The sequence below is a fragment of the Thunnus maccoyii genome, chromosome 10 (genome assembly GCF_910596095.1).
Source record: "Thunnus maccoyii chromosome 10, fThuMac1.1, whole genome shotgun sequence".
In the NCBI taxonomy this organism is placed as follows: domain Eukaryota; kingdom Metazoa; phylum Chordata; class Actinopteri; order Scombriformes; family Scombridae; genus Thunnus; species Thunnus maccoyii.
In genome coordinates, this window is record NC_056542.1 from 14,906,929 (window position 1) to 14,927,896 (window position 20,968).

General features: G+C 42.1%; 1 protein-coding gene across 1 annotated transcript; it reads right to left on the reverse strand.

Annotated features, from left to right (window-relative positions):
• Nucleotides 1-7,698: 7,698 nt before the first annotated feature.
• si:dkeyp-69b9.3 (myocardin) lies at nt 7,699-20,246 on the reverse strand. Its single transcript, XM_042423773.1, has 16 exons — nt 19,912-20,246; nt 18,763-18,942; nt 16,525-16,578; nt 15,550-15,605; nt 15,059-15,125; nt 14,231-14,356; nt 13,928-14,124; nt 13,606-13,746; nt 12,819-12,984; nt 12,531-12,699; nt 12,268-12,412; nt 11,588-12,175; nt 11,366-11,464; nt 11,089-11,226; nt 10,943-10,997; nt 7,699-10,853 (listed from the first exon to the last, which is right to left on the reverse strand). The coding sequence occupies exons 2-16, from the start codon at nt 18,815-18,817 to the stop codon at nt 10,453-10,455; spliced, it is 2,457 nt and encodes an 818-aa protein (XP_042279707.1). The 5' UTR covers nt 18,818-18,942; nt 19,912-20,246; the 3' UTR covers nt 7,699-10,452.
• Nucleotides 20,247-20,968: the final 722 nt, after the last annotated feature.

Genomic DNA, 20,968 nt, shown 5'->3' on the forward strand with positions numbered 1-20,968 from the left:
CCTTTATCTTCATCCTAAAGTGACTGTGTAATAGGTCAGGGGTATTTCACCATATGCCATTGATGGCTTAGAGTACGTTGGTTTTCATTACAACCAAAGACAACAAAAGTTGATTTCACTGAATAGCTACTTGTCTCTGACTGAAAGTGTGTTAATCAATTAAATAATCTGATCTAGTCTGTTGTTGGGATGAAAATCTGCATGGAATAAGGTTGAACAGTTTCTGGTGAGCACATTAGATAAATAAATAGATAGATAGATAGATGATTTATAATAGTAAGTTCATTCATTTGTGCTGTTTTATTTTTCTCAGGCACTATGGGTTGGCATTATTCACCATGTCTGTGACATTCACACCCGCCGTCAGGAGAGGTCTAGATAAGTGATACACATTTGTTTGCCTATGTAGCATATTAACTTACCCTGTAAGTCCTACTCTTGGTTAAATAACACTATTTTCACATGTACAACTGTATAAAATGTATGAAATAGTAAATTATCTCTATGTGTAATGGTACTGTCCTCCACAGAAGCAGTTTTCCATGCAGCTGCTGCTCTACACACAGCTCCTGGAGCAGATGAGGAACAGCAGTGCCAGTGAATCATGGGTGTTGTTCCTGCCATGAGAGCATCTTCATCCCAAGCAGTAAATTAAATACCTTTGGTGTGGTTTTGGTCTGACCTTTGTCAGCTATTATATGTGCAGCAATTTGACTGCTGGAAGGTGATCGGATAAGTTTAATCACACTGATTTTAGTGTTCAAACAGACTAATGATTTGATAGATTATTCTGTCTTTATCAGAATCAACTCTGAAGAACACAGAATAAGCTGTCAATATGTTTGTGTTTGAACAGTAAAAGCTGCATGTTTATGTTATCCTTTTATTGTCCAGATTGAAAAGGATGTCCAAAAACGTTTATGTTAAATAAAAGATATTTTTATTACAAATGTCATTATTCTCAGTGTTGTTTTTTATATATTTTTTTGTGGTTCAAACTAGTGAATTACAGTTAACATAACCTGAAGTGGCAATGAAAATTAATCCATAACATGTACTACAGTGCCCTGTTCTGAGGATCAGTGGTATTCCAACTTCACTACTGTTTTATGTTGCTTTATAAATATAAATAATGACAATATAAATTAATGGTGGAAGTGGTAATGACAATATACTGACTGCAGGGAAATACTGTCAATGTATAAGTATATATTAATATGTTTATCATTGCAATTATCACAGCACATCTGATGAATATCATTTATTTGGTAAACTTGCACATTTAAGTTGAACAAATGTGAATATATAAACAAAGAGTTTAATAATTATCCAGAAAATATATAAATATAGAAAATGTGTAGAACAAGTATAAAATAAATAAAATATCAGAAATGTAACAAATAAATATGAGATGATTTGATGCCTTGATGGTGAACAGGCAGGTGTGTGAGTACCTGAGATACTGTGTGGACGTTCCAGAGGACCTGGAGGGAAACTCAGAGGCCAGGTGTGAAACCAGTGTGATGTCTTTGGAGGACCAGGGAACTTGTCCCTGATCCTCCAAACACAGCAACTGGGGATGATAAGTTGGTTTCCCTGGCCTAAAGAGCCATGCTGTCAATAGATGAAATGTCTATAGGCAGCATAACAGTACTCCTGGTTGTCATCCCCAGGCTTCCTGGTTTGGCCAATTACCATAATGTCCTCCCAGTACCGCCTGTGAATGCATAAAGAGCATTTTCAAGACAGTACTGGGAGAAGTGAGGTATTATTATTATTACACAATCTGCAGGGTACTGGCCACAGCATTTCCTCTCCCGGTCCGTAGGCATGTCTTTACAGTTACTACAAGTACATCATGGTACCCCTGGCACTCCAGCAAACGATGGGACACCATGCCTGCACTGATGCATCATCAAGGCATCAAAAATGAACCCTGGCCGCCTCTGAAGCAGTTCACTGGTGAGCTGCCTGTGCTCCTCCAAGGTCATCTCTTCAAGAAGTGTCTGAAAAAATAAAACACAGGAAAAACACAGATAAGGCTTTATAGGTTATAAGTTTCATGATATGTTGGAAATATGGTAATGGTAGTGCAGAATATCGATTGTAGGCTGTCCAGTGTTCCCAAACATGTCTACAACAATAACATGATTTTTGAAAAAAGTCAAAATATTGCTGCTCGATACTGTTCCTATATAGTATTTATATAATCATTCAGTAGTGTGGCTGATGTTTTCAGTAGCCTCTTTTATACAGAGAACCCGCATTATAGCCGTAAAGAGGATCCAAGGGGAGGACATTTCTCTTCGTTTGATAACGTTAAAAGTAAAGTTAGACTTTTCTGTCGGCTTCCCGATTCATTTTAAAAAGACGAGAGAAAGAGAGAGAGAGAGCAGCTGTGGTCGAGTGAGCTAGAGGGTGAATGAAGAGAGGGAGCGCTAGTAACGTTAGTGGGGAAGCTGGTGAACCAGATTGATAAACGTTATTTTCCAATTGTTTCACAGCGGTTAGTTTCTAAAGCACAAACACACCCACACACCTCTTCAACCCTGCAGCTGTGCGCTGCGCCACCTGATTTGGTCTGAATACGGGCTAAACAGAACAGCGAGGCGGATTACAGGCGCAATATTCCCGCCTTGAACGGGCTGTGTAAAAGGGGCTACTGACTCACATTACACTGATAACACATCAAACTATACAGACTACAGTGATGTAAAGCACAGAGCTGCTATGTAAATACCACTTTGTGTTGTATTGGCATTTTTAATATCATGCAGAACGGGTAGGAATATGATAAAATGATTGTATAAATAACGTCACAAACCTCAGTCGCTTCGGTCCCTTTGGAGGGTATCCAGCCTCTTGCCCTGCTTCCGTGGTGCCGGTGTTTGCTCTCCTCCCTTGCCTGGCCCTGCCTGCAGAAGAACCGCTAACTCACTTTCTTTCTCGCCCTCTTCCTCCTCCTCTAACCTCCAGTGCTTGACTCTGCAAATGGATAATAAAATATGTAACGTTATCCTGCCAACGCTATCTCGCTATCAATAATGCCTAACGTTAGAATAAAATAACATAAATTTTGTTTAGCATGATGTTGCTAATGTTAGCTTGTATTACCAAAACAATAAAACACTCATAAGTGCTATCTTACTTGTGAGATATAACCTATGGTATTATAGACTAAATAATTAAATAACATCTTCAACTCATCGTTTGACTTGTTAGAAATGCTCGAAGTTGTCGTGGACAATGACATCTTCAGCAAATAGCTTCTTGTCCTTGAAGGCTTAGGGAGGGGAGGCGTGAGCAGCGGAGTGCTTCAATCTAGAAATTCACTGTTAGAGGCCGCTAAATACCACACATATTACACACTGGACCTTTAAATTTTTATCTACTGCCATCATCTGGTCAAAAAATGTTCAATTTGTCCGATACTTCGGTTTAAATACTTGCAAATCTAATGACATTCCCTTCAGTCTCAGCTGTGCTAATCTGCAATCGTTAGCAGGCTAACATGCTAAACTAAGATGGTGAACATAGAAAAAATTATAGCTGTTAAACATCTGCGTGTTAGCTGGCTGGCCAGAGAGTTAAACATATCATTAATCAGATCACCTAATCATAAATCCTGTCCTTAGAACAGATGTTTGGTTGGTTTGTTATTCATCATAGAAAGGCTTCAAAAGGTCAATCAGGGAACAAACCTGCTTTTTTCGGCAATAAGTGCTTCTAGTTCATGATCAGGTGACTCAGCAGAGGCCTTTTACATGGGTGTAAATTTGCAAAAAGGTTTTGACTAAATATACTCATAATAATAAATTAATTAAATAAATACCATACCTTTTTAGTGAGTAAAGTGAGTACAGTAGTTACCTATTATCATGTTTCCATTATGTTCTAATTAATGGTTTTAAACTAGAAGTTATTTGACTAGATTCAGCCTCACTTTTTGTCTCTCTCTCCATTGTTTAGTTTCCCTGTGTCTTCTCTCTTCTGTGTGAATGCTGTGCCTGACTTTTTCTTCGTGTATGTATGTGTATAATTTTGTCATCCAGATTTTCCATGTTGTCACTTTGCTATTTTTGTCTGAACACACAACATCTATTGCATGTCTGTTCATCCTGGAAAAGCGATCCCACCTCTGTTGCTCTTGCTTACATTTCTCACATTTTTTCCACATTAAAGGGTCTCCTAATCCAATTTGAGGGTCTGATGATAGAGTGTGTCATATGTTGTACATATTGTAACACCCATTGAGGCAAATGTGTCATTTGTGTATTGGGCTATATAAATAAAAGTGACTTGACAACATTTTTGTCATACAATTAAATTGTCAAGGTTGTTTTGGTCAAGTTTACATTCATACTACTACCATGTGGAGAATTGGCTGGACTTTTCCTTTTAAGCATATTTTTGGGCATTTTATTCACTTATTGGACAGCGACAGTTGAGAGATGACAGGAAATTACATGCAACAAACGTGGTTATGTGGCATTTGGCTTAACCACATGGCTACCAGGGCCTGCCTGGCTGAACTTCATCCTTTAACCAATTCTTCTTACATTTAGCCAACAATTTTTATTCATTAATTCAACTGTTTATTCCTTATTTTTAGCTAACTATTTCATTCAATATCACACCAATATGTCCTTTGTTTTTCTCCTTAACATAAATATATTGATATATGTTTTAATCAAATCGAAACTTCTATTTTTAAGTTGAGTTAGATCAGATAAGTTGAGTTAATTAGTTCAGCTTTCCATGTTCCCCCTGGCAACTGCAAAAAATGCCGCCTGGGGCAAGTACCCCTGGTTAATAATCACTATGTACTGTATATATGTATATATGAGGCTGTCGCTGGAGAGCCAGCAGCAGTTCAGGGCCTCATGCTCTTGCAGTCTTTCATTGAGTCTCTTATAACCACACAGCTCACATAGTAAAGAGATTATTTGATGGATTTTACAACCCATGTATTGGTTGCTGTGGTACCAAATGCCTTTTTTCTGCTCTAATACTGAAAACGTGATTACTGCTCACTGTTGGCTAACTGACACACTGGCTACAGTAGCTGCTGAGAAATTAACATCCCTCTGCCTGCTCTCATATGGTTTATAATTGCAAAGCAAACCTCTCAGAGGAGCGCCACAGAAATCGAACCATAGCGACCTTCTGCCAGTGATCAAAGCCTACCTCAACTAGCCCCCACCACCCCCACCCCCACCCCAACACCCCACCCCAACCCCGACCCAAGAGACGAAACGAGAGAGCAAGGAAAAGAGAGAGCGAGATGGAGGGAGAGAATCCACACAAACCACCTCACGTCTCAGGGAGAGCTACCTGCTTTACATATGAAACACACCTTTCTCCCTTTAATTCCCATGAAATCGCGCAGGAAGCGGTTATTGCAAGGGGGGGGGGGGGGGGGGAAGTGATGTGGAACGGCTAGAGGGGCCATTACAGAGACTCCCTCATTACACCCTGGTCACAGCTTTGGAGTATTACCCCTGTGAAAACACACTCTCTCACCCCCGGGTGTCAAAGAGAGTAGATTGTCTCCTCTTATTTCTCTCTTTGTACCTTGTCTCTAGACAGGTATGGTAGGGTTAAACTTATCAACACATTATGCAGCTGTAGCTTGCTGTAGCACTAACAGACAGGCTGGTTTAGATCTCTCCAGGCTGTAATTGAGTCTAAAGAATTGTCTGTTGTATTCTTATGTTCCCCTCTTTGATTGGAACAGAGATGGATCCTCACAACATATCTTGGTCTGTGAACAATCAGTCAATTAATCAACCCACCGGCTTTTATAGAGGCTCCTCATTTGCAGCAACAGTGTCTTAACCACTGAAGAGAGCTGTTAAATCATCAAGTCTGATGAGAAAAAAAGAAATGCCTCTCTAAAGGCGTATTCTTGCGTTGGAGAGCAATATGAGTTGTTTGGCAAGACATCAAAGAGGAAAAACATCCTGACTCATCTGTCAGATTCATGTGCATCCATCAAGCCGACTTTCTCTGTTCATTAGGAGATGCAGTTTACAGTAGAGGCTGTTTGCAGGAATATTGGCAAATGCAAAAAATAATTGATTGTAAAATACATAATTCAGTACATCAGTATCAACACAAGTGAGAAAACAGCTGCCACAGTTAGAAATTATGTATTCAACTGACTATTCAGGTACCTGTGTTGAACTAAACTTTGGCCCAGTAACAGGTCTATCAAAGAAGGGTATAATTTAGGGTTTTCAAACCTGTCCAGTTGAATCGGACTCTAGTTTGTTTTCCCCTTTGGTGCGAATCGTTTGGGCAGATCTGAACACTGCAATCATACTTGGGTGCAGACTAAAACAACCCTACCAAGACCCTTTGAGGAAGTGATCTCAGTCCAGTCTTGTGTCGAAGTCTGTTCCCCCTAGAATAGTGTTTCCCTTCCATTAGAATTGTGTTTCCCATCGCACCACCTCCATGGCTGGCGTTAGTGCTTAGGTTATGGTTAATGTTAGACGTAGCAGATATAACCGGTTGGGGTCAGGTTAAAGGTATACTATGCAGGATTTCCCTAAAAGAGAATGTATAGGCTCATACAAAAATAATCGCTCTAAATCATTACTTATGACCCACTAGAAGTGTGAAGTGGTGTATGTACCTGCAGAGACTCTGCTCTCTGCCTGTATTTTCTTATTTTCGTGCACTTCGGCTGCATTCACACCAAATCTGGCAATACGGCACCTGAGTTTTAGAGGCAGCACAATTGCATATAAAGTCTGATGGAAAGACATGAATGTCTGCGAGAGTTGAAAATGTTTCAACTTGAGCGAAATATTTGGGCTTAATGAATGTGTTTCATAAACATATAGAGAGGAGATGAAATGAGACTGGAAGGAAATAACAGAAAGAACCAGAGTTTCTGGTGAGTTCTGAGTTCAGTCAGAGGCTGAACTGAGCACAAACACACAGACACAGTCTGTCCTTTGCTAGCTAGCTTAGAGCTAATGTACAGTTGGTATTTTGGCCATTCGGGGCAAATAAACACAAATAGTCCAGCAGTAAAAAATATGCGAATGAGGCATGGTGAAAATTCACTTTGCGTTCTGTCTGAACACACCATAAGACTAATAAGGTTTTCATAGTCGAGAGTCAGTATCTAAACTCAGTTTAATCACCTTTTTATCTATATGTAGGTCATTATGACCTAAACTTGGACACATAATTCATTACAATATGTGATTACATTAAACATTAAAGTGATTTAAGTTATGTGATGACGTGGTATTTGAAGGGAAAACACAAATTACAGTTTTTTAAAAATATCTTTTATCTTTTAGGGGTTTTTTTGGTGGTCCTTTGCCTTGATGATCACTGACTTTACAGCTACATTATTGTTCCTCCAGATAATGATACTGTGTCATTATGAAGATTAATCATCAAGCCATGTGGGTGTCAGTGCTGTTGCACTGATATTTAAGCAGCATATTGGTAGAAATGAATATTTAATTCACTTTGAGATCATCAATATTTGATAAGACATAATTTTGGACAGTTTCTTGTGAAATATATAAGCAATCAGTAGTTTTTCTTACAATTTCTTCATAAAGTAGTCCACTGGTTAATCCGTTCAGCATGTCGTATCACAGCAATGATACTTAACTCAGATAAAAGTTTGATCGCTTAACCCAGATAAAAGAAACAAAGAAGAGCCACGTAGAAAATCTATTAAGACTTTAATTTTCTTAATGCTTTTAAATACATTTTGGACAGGGGTCGATATCTTTGGCATGAATAAATTACATAATAAATAAAAGCAAACACATTGTATTTTGTCTCATGTTTACACAAATAAGGCATTTATAGCAGCAGAAGTGGCCAACAGAGTCTCAGTTACCTGTAACACCCTGGTGTTTCCAGCTTCAAATCTAAATCGGGTCACATTATAACAGTATGTAACCTGGGTTTAGTCAAACCTGTGAAACTGTCTCAGGGGTGATCTGGTCTCTGAGACAGGAAACTCTGCACTAGTGTTCGGAAATTAAATTAGAAACAAGGAAAACACTAGTGGAGGCCCTAAAGCACTGGAAGTCACAGGAGGTAGCATCTTACTCTCCTGCCTATCAATTTTCTTTTTTTTTGTCATGCAGCTGGCAATGTTTATTGATCGCTATGATTATCATAGCCATCCATCCACATTTAACTGCATTTTTCATTGTTTCTGTAGTAAAAGCTGCACAAGAAATGCTTCAACATAATCTGTAGTATTGTGTTGAAGGCTTGCCTATGCTCAGATATCTTCTTCCAATAATTCATCGCAACTGTCTTGCTTAATAAGACATTGGTTTATCATTAGAACAAGAAACTAGAGGTTCAAAGGTTTGCGTACAAAAAAAAACATGACATGATCACAGTATGACCTTACATCTGCCAGTTGCTGTGCCCTTTACATAAACCATATTGCACTCAGCACATTACTTTTATTTTAACACAATACGGTGGAGAATGAGCAGGGGACGAAACACAGTTTTTGCAAAATAAAGTGGTCTTACAGAAAGACATCCAGTTAGTTATTCCCCATATGAATGAGCCAATCAGAACCCCTCAAAATGATTCATGGCATATGCAGCCAATTAAGAGTAAAATGTAATATATGTAGATGGGATCTTGTGTCTAAATTACATTTATCTGGTGCAGGATAGGTTAATGGCAGCTAACCTCTGTCAGATTTTTTATTGATGTTATTATGTTAAATGGGGTTGAGAATGTATATGAGGAGATTGGACATAACTCACTGAAAGTGTATTATACAAACAAATAATGTACCCATTTCTACATGACCAGTAAATCATTTAGAATATGAAAGCAACATCACTGTCACAATTAGGAAAATGTGCAGCATTTACTGGATCAGTCCCAACTGACAAGCTCACCTCTGGTCATGTGACATGTCTCATATACTCCAAACATATCACGTGCTAATTTTACAGTGCATTTTATAGTCACGTCTTATATTGAACTGTACAGCAAAGATTTAACAAAGTCAAATAATACATTCAAGGAATTAATTTACAGAGTGAACAGGTGTGGTCTTGGCGCTGGGTTATAAATTGTGCTAAATCTGGCTTTGCCAGTAGCAGGGTAAGCACTGAGCAGCGGGCCAGACACAGTTGGGGGTTAATCAGGGAACAAAATGACCACCTGTTTTTGCAAAGCGATGAGGAAACTCTCACTTGTCTGATTGGTGCATTTGTATGGGGACTATTTTTGGGGCGGTTGCCTGATTGCTCTCCTGGAGAACGGTGACTTGAACAAGGTAATGTGGCTGTTCTGATGATTACACTGGATATCTACACTGGAGTTACTGCCCGCTGGCAATGAGAATACAACGAAATGTCTGGTCTGAAATGTGGACACAGAAATACACAGCCTCTGTTCTGTGTCTTCCACTCGTATCCTATACAGATCAATCATACCGCACACAAACAGGCACACTTAATTGTAAGTGTGTGTAACTACAAGTGCATTTGGCAATAATGCTTATAAATATACATGGAAGCATTTTTGTGTTGACACATACAAACAAAAAGCAGCCCTTTGTGCACAGTCACATACAGTCAGAAATATTGAACACACACATACTTACACACATAAGCTCGCACACACACTTGCACTTGCACGTACACATGAACACGCACACGCACTGCTTGTTTGTAGCTTCTGCCAGCTTTCTCCCTCTGCATGCCGACTGTGTGTCTGGCACTGGGGTTAAGGTCTGGAGCCACACACAAGCTGTGTGCGCTGCCTGGCTTTTACACACTCTAAATGGGCTTTATGAATGGCTAGGACTCAATGACTGAGTCAACACCAGGGGCCACACTCAACCCAATCCGACAACAGGTTTTGGAGATAAGTCAGAAACAACATTCTCCCAGCGCAGCCAGGAAGCATGTTTAAATTAATATGCCACCAGGTTTTCTTTTGTTTTGCACTGCAAACATTGTGCTGTGGAGTGTGTCAATCCACAGATGTGTTGCTTGTTTGCCATTTCTGGCTGAGCCCAAGTGCTTTTAAACAGCGCTCTGCAGTGTCTATGTGTGTGTGCATGTGTTTGTGCTCTTGTTGCCCCATCAAAGCTATGTTTGATCTGATCGCTGCAATGAATCCAGCTCTCGACATTGCGTGGAGCCAATGACTCTGACAGCCTATCAATGATGGATGGATGGAGGCCTCTATTCACAATCTTGTGCCCTCAGTGGGATTCATACACTCTTCCCCATTCATGACAATCAAACAATACAACGCTCACCTACTGTACATAGAGAGTTATAAACAAATATGCGCACACAAGTTCTCACCACTGCTCTATCATTAGATCCAACACTCAATTGGCACTTACTCGCGTTGTTCTCCTGACTAGATCCTTGCTTGTGTTGTATTAACGCTCAGATGTACGTTGGATAAAAGCATCTGCTAAATGAAATTGTAACACTGTAACATTGTAACATTCAGATCTGAATCCAGACTGAAGTCTGTCTCAACGAAGGGAGCTGTGGGCGGGGTAAGCGGGCGCAGGCCAGACGTCAGCATTTCAAGCCAGTCAGCAGCATCAAACTGTGTCGGAGCCCGTCGTTTCCGTGACTTTCCAGTGGACAACAGAGGGGAGGTGCAGATGGGGGGTGGTGGAGGAGCAGGGATCACCTGGCTTGGGGTTATTACAGCAGGAGATGGAGGAAGCTCCAGTAAGAGAGAGGAGCAAAGAGGCGAAGGCAAGAAGTTGTCATCCTTGGTGTGCTGCTGATCGGCTTGAGGGGGAGGAGAAGGGCTGGGGGCCGAGTGGGCAAGGGATTTATGATCAGAGACATTGGTGGAGCCTGGAAGGATGGTAGTAAAAATGATTAGACACTGAAAGAAATAACAGTTCCATTTAGGTTACATTCATGATTAATTATGGGATACTCACGGACGCAAGTAATAGACTCGTCCAGAATGTCATCTATGGACTGCCGAGGGTCCATCTGTTGGCAAGAGAAAGGAAAAACACTTAATTCCCTCTGTACAAAAGGAACTCTTCCTGAGGTGATCTCCTGTTCATCTAAAGACTCTAACCTGTGCTTTCTGGATGGCCTCCTGTAGTTCTTCCTCCAAGCTGCGAACACCAGGCAAGGCCTGAACAGGACTTGCTGTAATCTGAACTGGCAGCTCAAAGTCCTGGCCAATCACATCACATGGTTGGCAGCAAAACACCTGATTAGAAAGCACAGGGTAAATTAGTTGACAGGTGGTGCTGGGAGCATGCTCAAACGTTTAGAAAGCAAGGCTCTGTGGTGCATCCTTGAAAAGAGGCATCTGCATGTGATGTGTGTGTATTGATTTTTGTGTTTACCTGTGTAAACAACACCTCGGTCTGTGCGTCTGTTTCTGGCTTCCCTCTAGAGCATCCTGGGTCCTGTTGCAGGAACGGATGAAGGGATCCTCCGCAAGACTAGAAGATGACAGGAATGGTAAAAAGGTAGTTATGATTTTATTTCTTGAAAACAGTCACCCTGTTAAATGGACTGTTCTCCAACACATCTGAGATCAAAGATCCAAGCCTGTCAGTCCTCACCTCATTGCCAGTGTTAGCAGAGCGTTCCCTAGGCCTGCTCCGTATTCTCTCCCTCATCTCCAGCTCCACGCTCAGCTCCTGCTGCTGTTGCTGCTGCTGCTCATTATCAGTTCTCCAGGGAGTACCACATTGCAGAGGCGAGGAGGACGACATGGGTAGACTGGGACTTGGAGTTCCTGAGGCGGTGCTGGCAGGAGCCAGGAAGACGGTGTTGGTAAGACCACACTGTTCACCTGCCAAACTGACTGATGCAGCATTCGAGAAACCATTCGAGACAGCACTCAGGATCCCATTTGGGGCTTCACTGAGAATCCCATTAGGAATTCCCCTGTCCTGGATGTACATCTGTTGGTTGGGGCTGCTGCCGGGCGAGTCTGGTCCAGAGCTGGAGCTTAAGCTGGGGCTCTGGTTGGGTGGCAGCTGGGGGCTGGGAGTGAGGGGCTCCATGCTAGTTCCCAGCTGGCAGAGGGGTGCAGGAGTGAGACAAGCATGGGGGAGCTGGAAGGGACGGAGACGCTGCAACAGGGCAGGCTTAGTGCCGGAGACAGGGAGGCCGCGCTTACGCAGCTGCTGCCGCAGCTCTGACACCTAGGGGAGGGAAAGTCTTATGAGTTTGTCTTAAATTGTAAATAAGAGTTGTTGGTTCTCAGACATTTTCTGCTTTTCAAAGCTTTTCTTACTGTTAGATCAACAAGATTGGCCGGGAGAAGCTCAGGCTTGGATGTGGAGTTTGTGTCCATAGGCGTGTGGTTTGTTGTGGCAGGAACAGGTTGGGGGTTCAGGGGCATGGCACCAGAGGACTTCACAAGATCACTGTGACCTCCACTGGAGGAAAACGGGACCATTAACTCACCAGAAACATCTGAGGACTAATGTCCTGCATAGTTCCCAGGCTCAGATTGAATTACCCGACACTATCAGCAGCAAACTACTAACTGCATACCTTGGTACAACAGTGAGCTGCTGTTGTGGTTGTAGTTGTTGCTGTTGTTGCTGCTGCTGGTTCTGAAGGATTTGCAGCTGGAGGAAGACCTGCTGCTGCTTCAGGAGATGGGAATAGGCTGGGTCTAAAGACTGGGTAGAGGTAGGGCTCTTCTGTTTGGCTCCTCCCCCTGGAAATAAACACATTTCCAGGCTTAATTCAAACACCCAGCAACAAGAGCAAGTCTTGAATGGACTAATGAAAGGAATTTTTAAATAAATGTAGAAAAGCAAAGCATCAAATTGGTACCTCCAGTCCCAGACCCTCCTCTCTGGTCTGGAGGAATGTACTGGTGATACTTGAGTTTCCTCATCTTAGGTTTGGTGTCCCGCGGTTTCCGTGGGCGGGGGAGGTGGCTGAAGTTGAGGGAGGATGGCAGGGAGGAGGAACAAGTGGGGCTGGGAGGCCGAGCTGTCTGTAAAGATACAAAATACCCACATTTCCTTAAAGTGTAACTATACTGAGGTTCCAATGAGTAATTTCAAGAATAGCATGTAAAATATCACACAGAGAAAATGTCAAGCCGTTTCACGTTGTTTGACAGTATTTGCCCCATGTCAAGGTTAAATTCTTACATGAAATGTACAAATGTCTCGCAAATCTCCAGATGACAGCATGTGCTGGTTCTGACATATAGCCACGCTGCTTTCGTGTGAATGTGTTAACCTACAGGGCAAATACTGAGCTCCCCCAGAAGTGCAAATTGACAGTAATGAATGCAGAGCAGCTTACAGCAGAGCATTGTGTTTGACAAAACAGAGGAGTGACCATCCTGTTAGGTTAAAGACCTTTACAATGCTGTTTTATCTCTCATGTTGTATACCTGCTGTGAATACCTGTCACCAACACAAGCACACACTCACACGTACACAATCTAAATGCTGATTTCCTCAATGAAAATCACGTTTATTTCCCTGCATTCATGACATTGACATTTTATTTTCCGGAGTCAAAATAAAAAAAGACCCTTATAAAATTTAAAAAAAGAAAACCAAAATGAAAGCAACAGAATTAGTATGCATTAACCCCAGGTTACCTTTGGCAGCAGGGGTGTGGTCTGAGAGGTCAGATAGATCCCATTTGGTCTCCCAGTTGTTGCCATGGAGTTTGATTCACCCAGTGTTACACTCATTGGTTGTCTGATGCCCTCGGTTGCCGGGAGCAACGCCAAACCAGACTGAAAACAGAATATTACATTATGAGAGTTAACGTAATTTATAAACTCATCAGTCTGTTAATATTTATTTTAATGTATTTATCAGAGGGTGTTGATGGGAAGTAATTTAACTTCCCCTCTTTTTAACTTTTCACAATTCATGAATCTTAATCAAAACTAAATCTCAGTGCTGTTTCCTCACCTGAGCATGACCGGGGCTGTGGTTAAGGGGCGGGCCCACAGCTGAGAAGTCACTCAGTAATTGGTCACCTGAGAGCCCTGGCAGTGAACGGAAGGCCGGTGATTGGTGAACGCCATGTTGCTCAGTGGGCGAGGAGGAGGAGCAGGTGGAGATGTCATCTTCGAAGACATCAGCGGACAGAGGGAAAGAGGCAGGACCTGAGAAAATGTAGAGGTAAGGTCACAGGAGGAGCTGAGGAGATTGGGTGAGAAATAAAAATGTATGCAATTCGGTGTGTGTGTGTGTGGACTCGTGTTGACTCACGGTTCTCAAGGGGCAGTGTGTGTTCGTGCTGTTGCTCCACAGGTCCAGGCGGATGTTGGATCCTCTCACTGAGGTCCTGTGCCTGGCGAGCCTTCTTCTGCCTCTGGGCCCCGCATACACTCCTCTCTGTGGGTGGGAGGAAGAGGGAGGGATGGTGAAAGATAAAGGGGACAGATGGGAGACCAGCAGAGAAAGAGAGAGAGAGAATAGGAGATTGGAGTGAGAGAAGCAACAGGATTTCAGAGCATATGTGATGTGAGACTGTGTTGCTAGAGGCAATCCGTCCGAATTCAAACCAACAGAGGCATCAAAAAATAGTAAACACTCCTGCCCATAGGGAGATGTACTCCCTTGGATATGAACATGCACACACAACATTTTTAAAAGGGCAGAAAAGGACTGTTTAGGAAATCAGACAGTCTGAAAAGCCAGATATTATAAAAGCAGTGTTTTCAATTAAAAAGAAAGGTTAGAGGGGTGCGAAGAGGAGGAGGAGAGATAAAGAGAGATGAGAGAGTAAGATGTCAGTAATGGGAGAAAATGATGACTCTGATCCCTGGATGGGCGGGCTTATCATGTGCTGCCAATCACTGATATGTTTGCTGGCTGCTTCGAATGCAGAGTTACAGTGTGCAACAAGGTCACATTTCTATTTAACTGACAGCTGATGAAACGTCAAGCCCGTTGCTAGATTTACACACTTCATTTCCTCGTGCAACTACTGTACAACAGAGAGCAGAGGGCAGCACAGATATGATAAAATACAGACATGGAGAGGAAGAGAGAGAGCAGAAGGAGACAGCGACAGTACTGTAAGCAGGGCATCACCTTGTGCAGTTTCAGTGTTCAGACCACTAGGGGGCAACTTCTGAGTGGCACCATCGTCAGTTAGACGCTGCATCAGGAAACAGCAGGTCAAACAAACAGCCAGGGATTACAATGCAGTTTACTCAGGGGAAAGTTAAATACTGCTGTAGTCCAATGGCAATTATTTCCTCCAGAGTTTTTGCAAGATCTTTGAAGCAGCGCTTGGAATTTATGCAGCAAAGATCCTCCACTGAAACCAATGTAAAGTCTTTTTTCAGGTTATTTTTAGTCTCCACTCAGTCTATTCAGTTGTTTTTCAGTGGGAATGTTGATTTATTCCTCAAGAAAACACAGCAAAAGTAAACAAAATTTGGTCTCATCATGTTCTTTCAAATAAAAAAATGATCCTAAATTTGAAGTGAAAAATTTCTTTACATTGCATCATGGCTCTTACTGCATCAACATCCTTATTTAATCAGTTGGATATCAATGAGAAACAGGATGCTACTCACCAGAGCTTCACTCTGGTCTTTCTCCGCTTTTTGAGAGGGACAAGTAGATTTCAACCCTACAAAAACAAGATGAAGTTATAAGTCAAAATGACAATGCAGCAGAGGAAGAGAAAGATTGTTTTTCAAATCCAAACCCTCATTTCTACTAGCCTAGTAGAGGAGCAACTTGGGTGAACTTAGAACAAAGCACTTTCAGCCTTCAATTCATCCCTTCAAGTTACAGCATGGAGCATCTCAGGTGCTCTTTTGTGTCGACAGGCATCAGAATGTGCAGCGCTTCTTGTGCAACCCGCTTCAGCCTCAGAAATCAAGGAGGGAACTGAAGCAAGGTGCACTGCCTGTCGACAAAGGGATTGTTTTTTGCTTCCCTACGCTGTGAACTACTCTGTAAATTTACTGCAAAAATCTGGATGAATCTGAATGTGCATGTTCTGCATATGAGTCTGCAGCACATTTTATTTACATAGCTTCTTACATATACATATAATGAGTGATATTAAGAACATATTATTATTTTTGCACATACGTTAATTCCTGCATGTATGCTTGTATCCAAATTGGCATAATCCTTGCATGATTGTATCTGCATTTCAAAACTCGCTGCAATGAAAATATGCAGGGTTTTTTACGGTGCATCTTTACAATCCTGACACCTTGCTGTATGTGTGGCCTTGTTAAGTCTTGTTAAGGTGAATACAACACACATTGTGCATATCATATATTATATTTTTGTTATTATCCATTATCATTTTCTCTGCATATTTTCATATTATTTAGTCACATTTTTCCCATTATTAACATGCATTTTTAAGCACAAATTTTAGTAGAATAAAAGAAAGTAAACAATCAATATCATTAACCTACAAAGACATTTACCAATCAATAGGCAATCATCTTTCAGTTAGATGAGGTGACCTAAGGATCATTAATATGAAACTGAATCAATTATTATGTTAATGATATACATAGACTAACCAGGGTCTGCATTGATCTCACTCTGCCTTCGGTTCTGAATCCTCAACTGCAGGACTGAAAGACAAGAACAGAGTTTGTTTGGGCTGTTAAAAAATTACGAAATATAACAAGTTACACTTATGGAGACGGACAAACAAAAAGTTTAAAGAACAAACTATCTGGAAAAATAAATCACACACTTGACGGAGAAAGGTAAGAGTTGAGCAAAGCAAGACAGCATGCTCACTGTCAAATGATACGTCCTTGCAACTTATATTACCGCATGACTTTGCATTGCTTGTAGATTATATATCCTCTTGCATGCATACACACGTATGCACAGACGCATTAACATTCAGTACACAAACAGGTGAAGAAGGGTAGGGCTGGGCCGGGGGCCACCAAGTGCCCCCCTCCCCCCCCCGATACATTTTGGTGAGTTTTGAGACCTGAGAGACCTGACGAGGGGAGCGGAGGTCTGCACAGGGGGTTGAGGCCAGTAACTATTTATCTCTCAGTATGTCTATTTCTGTTGGTCCCATCCCCCCTTCAGCTGTCCCGCTCTCTCCACAAGCCTCTCATGCATCCCCTTCTCACGTCATCCTCATTTGTGCTGCTAACTATACTCTTCCTGCTTTCCTGCCTCTCAGACGACTCAAAACAAAAGTTTAACATGGTAGAAATCTGGATTTTAAGCACCTTCACACAGCTCCGTTCTTATAACAAGCAGTGCTTGACACACTGGAGTTTCAGATCAGTTTCAGAGTGTACCAGCAGAGTTTTTATGTACTTAAACACGGGGCCCAAAACAAACCCTGAACACCACTTTTAATCACAAACATGCATTACATAATGTAGCAGTTCCCAGCCTGGGAGTCAAGATAAATCAGAGTAAAAACAGAGTAAAAAACATGTATTTCTGTCACTGAAATGCATGTGGTTTTGTTTTGTTGGTGGGATTTTTGTGACTTTGCAAAAAACTGTCTCCTCTTAAATCATTCAAATTGAAGAATCCCAGAATGATTCTTTGGTTGAACTTCTCACAACTCAAGACACAAACAACCTGTGAAGACAGGTTGCATGTAGACATTTGTATAAGGGATCCTTTTTCAAAAGGTTTGGGAATCACGGCTTTAACATAAGGATAAGTATGTTTTCTTAGAACTGACATAAACATTAAGCATATGCCTTCTTATGTAACATGAGAACTTTGCATCAGACCATTTAATGTCAAGAGTTTCAGGTCAACAAAAACAGTAACAACAAATTTAAACTATCATACTATAAACAGACTGACACTTGGCAAATCAGTCTAATATACTGGCAAACTGATATTTTGGTCTAGCGCTTCAACAGTATGTACATACATGATTTCAAACAGAGCAGCTGCCCTAAAGAATCACGTTTTCCAGCAGGTGTTTGTACACCTAGGGGACTGTCTCCATGTCATTTCCCCGGCTCTCTTATTTTACCAGCCGTTTGCGACAGCTGCCTGGGAACACAACAGCAGCCGCTACAACTTGTAGGGAAACTTGCATTACTTATGGGAAGGTTGTTTAATGCTGTTTGTCAAAGAACACTGGTTGTCCCCTGAAAGTTGTAAATTAGTGGAGTAGTACATCAGATTGGTACAAACATTTCATTAATTTCAGCTACTATTTTTCTGCTCGAGATCTTAACAGACTGTAACAGGATATCATCAGTCTGTTCAGATACAATGATGTTTACATATTTCTTGTGTGAAATTTTGGATTTGATTGGATATAATCAAATGTACTCAACAAAATCCACTTTTCAAAATTCTCTGTGCTTTTCAGTACACTGTCTCTGATAACAAACCTTGAACTTTAGTGTCAGAGCTATACTGTATTTCTCTGATGCCATTTGTTTAATGGACTCTAATTTTAAAGGGCCATAGTCTATTTTACCATAAATAACAATAAATGTACACATGTCCGGGTTAAAGTGTCACACAGTAACATGCATGAGATCTTTAGCCTCCGGCTCAGCTGTCCTCACATCTATTAAGACGTCTCTGTCTGTGGGTAGCAATCACTAAATCCATTCACTATGATCAATACCTTCACTCTATTGATCACATGATAGACAGCCTGACTGACTAGCCAATAACCTTCACAAACTCTTCACCTCTACATATTGATGCTAATCGTGCCAATTATGCCTGAGATGTACAGCCATTGTTGTAAGGAAAATAATTCCTTCTCCCCTTAATTGGCGTGAGTTGAGTTGATTCCTCACCTGAGCGGAACTTGTTCCGGATGAGAAGCGACCTCTCGGACGCCAGCAGTGTCATGGTGGAGGGGGGTGGGGAGAGTGGCGTGGGGGGTGGGGAGCGAGGGAGTGGAGCAGAGAGAAAGAAAGAGGAAATTCCTGGTGTCACTCTACCAGGAGGAATGGACCCTCTTCTTCTGTCTCTCACTGTTGGGAACGCAGGGAAGCAGAGGAAGCAGAGGGGAGTAAGAGAGACAGATGCTTGTTAATCCACTGATAGACACAAACCGATATTGATAGTGGCACACAAAGCACAGCAGAGATAGATTGGGGGGGAAATAGAGACGCAAGGCCTCTCAGACCTACAGGCAGACTGAACGCTGCGGTGAGCTGCTCTGGCAACAGCAGGCCTCCCCACAGACAGCCTGTCATAATCACACAGAGAGTCACAGAGGCCCACACAGAGAGACAGAACTAACGACACAGAGAATTAAACAGACAAGGAGGCTTTTAGAGAGACAGAGCGAGAAGACAGAGGAATAGAGGAAAAGAGGAGAGTGGAGCTGCGTGAGTGACGGAGACAGAAGCCCCAGTAGATACTCAGACGTCATGGCTGAGGCGTGCTGGAGGACACTGATTGTGACGGACAAACATGAACTTGCAACACCTACAGCATCGCACTACACATTCGCCGTGTTTGAATGAGTGACCCGCAAATGTGTCTTGTGCTGTAAAAGAAGAGGAGCTGCCTCTTAAATAGAGAAAGCCGGAAATCTACATAAGCTGCATTAGTGCACACACACAACCTATTCACAATATTGATCTCAACCGGCCAGCTGCAGAACACCCAAAGGAAGCCTGTTTGAAGGGAATGGACAAACACACACAAACAAAAAAACACACATGCTGTTGAATAGCTGAGGTTATGCATACTAAATCACCACGGTGCTCCTCCAATCCCATAAACGCACACACCTCACTTATTTACAGTATGAAGAGTGCTCCAAAAGAAGAAGGCCACTCACTCATTAATGCAATCAAATAACAAACGATTGATTGAGATTTGATGTCTGGCAAAGGCATTAGTTCGCAGTAGGGCACTGAGGCACAAGAAGGCACCAAAAAAGCACTGAGCAGCCTGAGAATAAAAGCAAGAGAATGAAAGAGAATACTTACAGGAAAAGAGAGAATTGAGTCCCTCGGGGGAAATTGGAGTGGATTTAAGATTAAATTGAGAGAGGTGCGAGATAGAGGAAGAGAGGGAAAGAGAGAAATTCGTAGTGCGTTTAATGACGATTTCTTTCTTTCATGTTCTTTTCATATCCTTTTTTTTCCCCGTCCCTTTTCCACACTTCTCCGTTTTTTTTTCTTCCTAAAGGTGAATATGCAAGGAGAAGAGGATCTGTGGTTTCTTCGTCCCCTTACGATAGAGACTCACCCTATCCTTCTCTCTCTACCTCTGTCTCGCTCTCTCTGCCCCTCTCCCTGTCCGCCCCAAAGCATCCTGGATCCTTGGTGCCAACTGTGAGCGACTGTCAAAGTTTACCCCTCCCCCTCCGCGGCCTTGTCTCCCCCTCCCCTTCACCTAGCAGCCATTCACTCCCCCCCCCCCCCTCCGTCTGACATGTGCTGACTGACTGATTGATTGAGGAACAGATTCAAAGACAATAAGCACTCTGTGTGTTTGTAACATGACTTTGTCAGACGTAGACTCACTGATGAAGTCAGTGCAGTTCTTTAATGTTAGCAGCTGAATTGCCACACAATGTGACGGATAGAAAAGTGAAGGCTGGATAAAGAGACGGTTTATTACAAGGCAGAGAGAAAAGCCCGGGAGTGTTTTGGACTCACATCAAATCATGTACTGCAGCAGGACTGCAGGCTCATATGCTCCTGTCAAGATACCTTTGGGTCACCCTCTTAAAGTGATTTAGTACTGTTTGCGTGCACATATGCGCGTGTGTGTGTGTGTGTGTGTGTGTGTGTGTGTGTGTGTGTGCGTGCGTGTGTGTGTGTGTGCGTGTGACACCACAGAGGGTCACAGATCAGTAAGTCAGTGTCCGTCAGCATATAGTAACAGTATGTATCAGCACTGGTGCCAAGCAGAATCACCCAGGTTTCACCTCGCTGCTCAAGCCTCCAAAACAAGTCAGGTGAACATGTAGGTGAGTGTTTGCCTGTGTGTGCATGTTCCCTATTGTACATGTGTCTGTGCATGTGTGTGTGTGTGTAT

Excerpts from the sequence above, each read along its gene's own strand:
- si:dkeyp-69b9.3 (XM_042423773.1), bottom strand. The coding sequence starts at position 18,817 with ATGACACTGCTGGCGTCCGAGAGGTCGCTTCTCATCCGGAACAAGTTC. Across the intron at positions 12,985-13,605 it reads CCACACCCCTGCTGCCAAAG|ACAGCTCGGCCTCCCAGCCC; the intron begins GTAACCTGGGGT and ends GTATCTTTACAG. Across the intron at positions 10,998-11,088 it reads AGGCCATCCAGAAAGCACAG|ATGGACCCTCGGCAGTCCAT; the intron begins GTTAGAGTCTTT and ends TCTTGCCAACAG.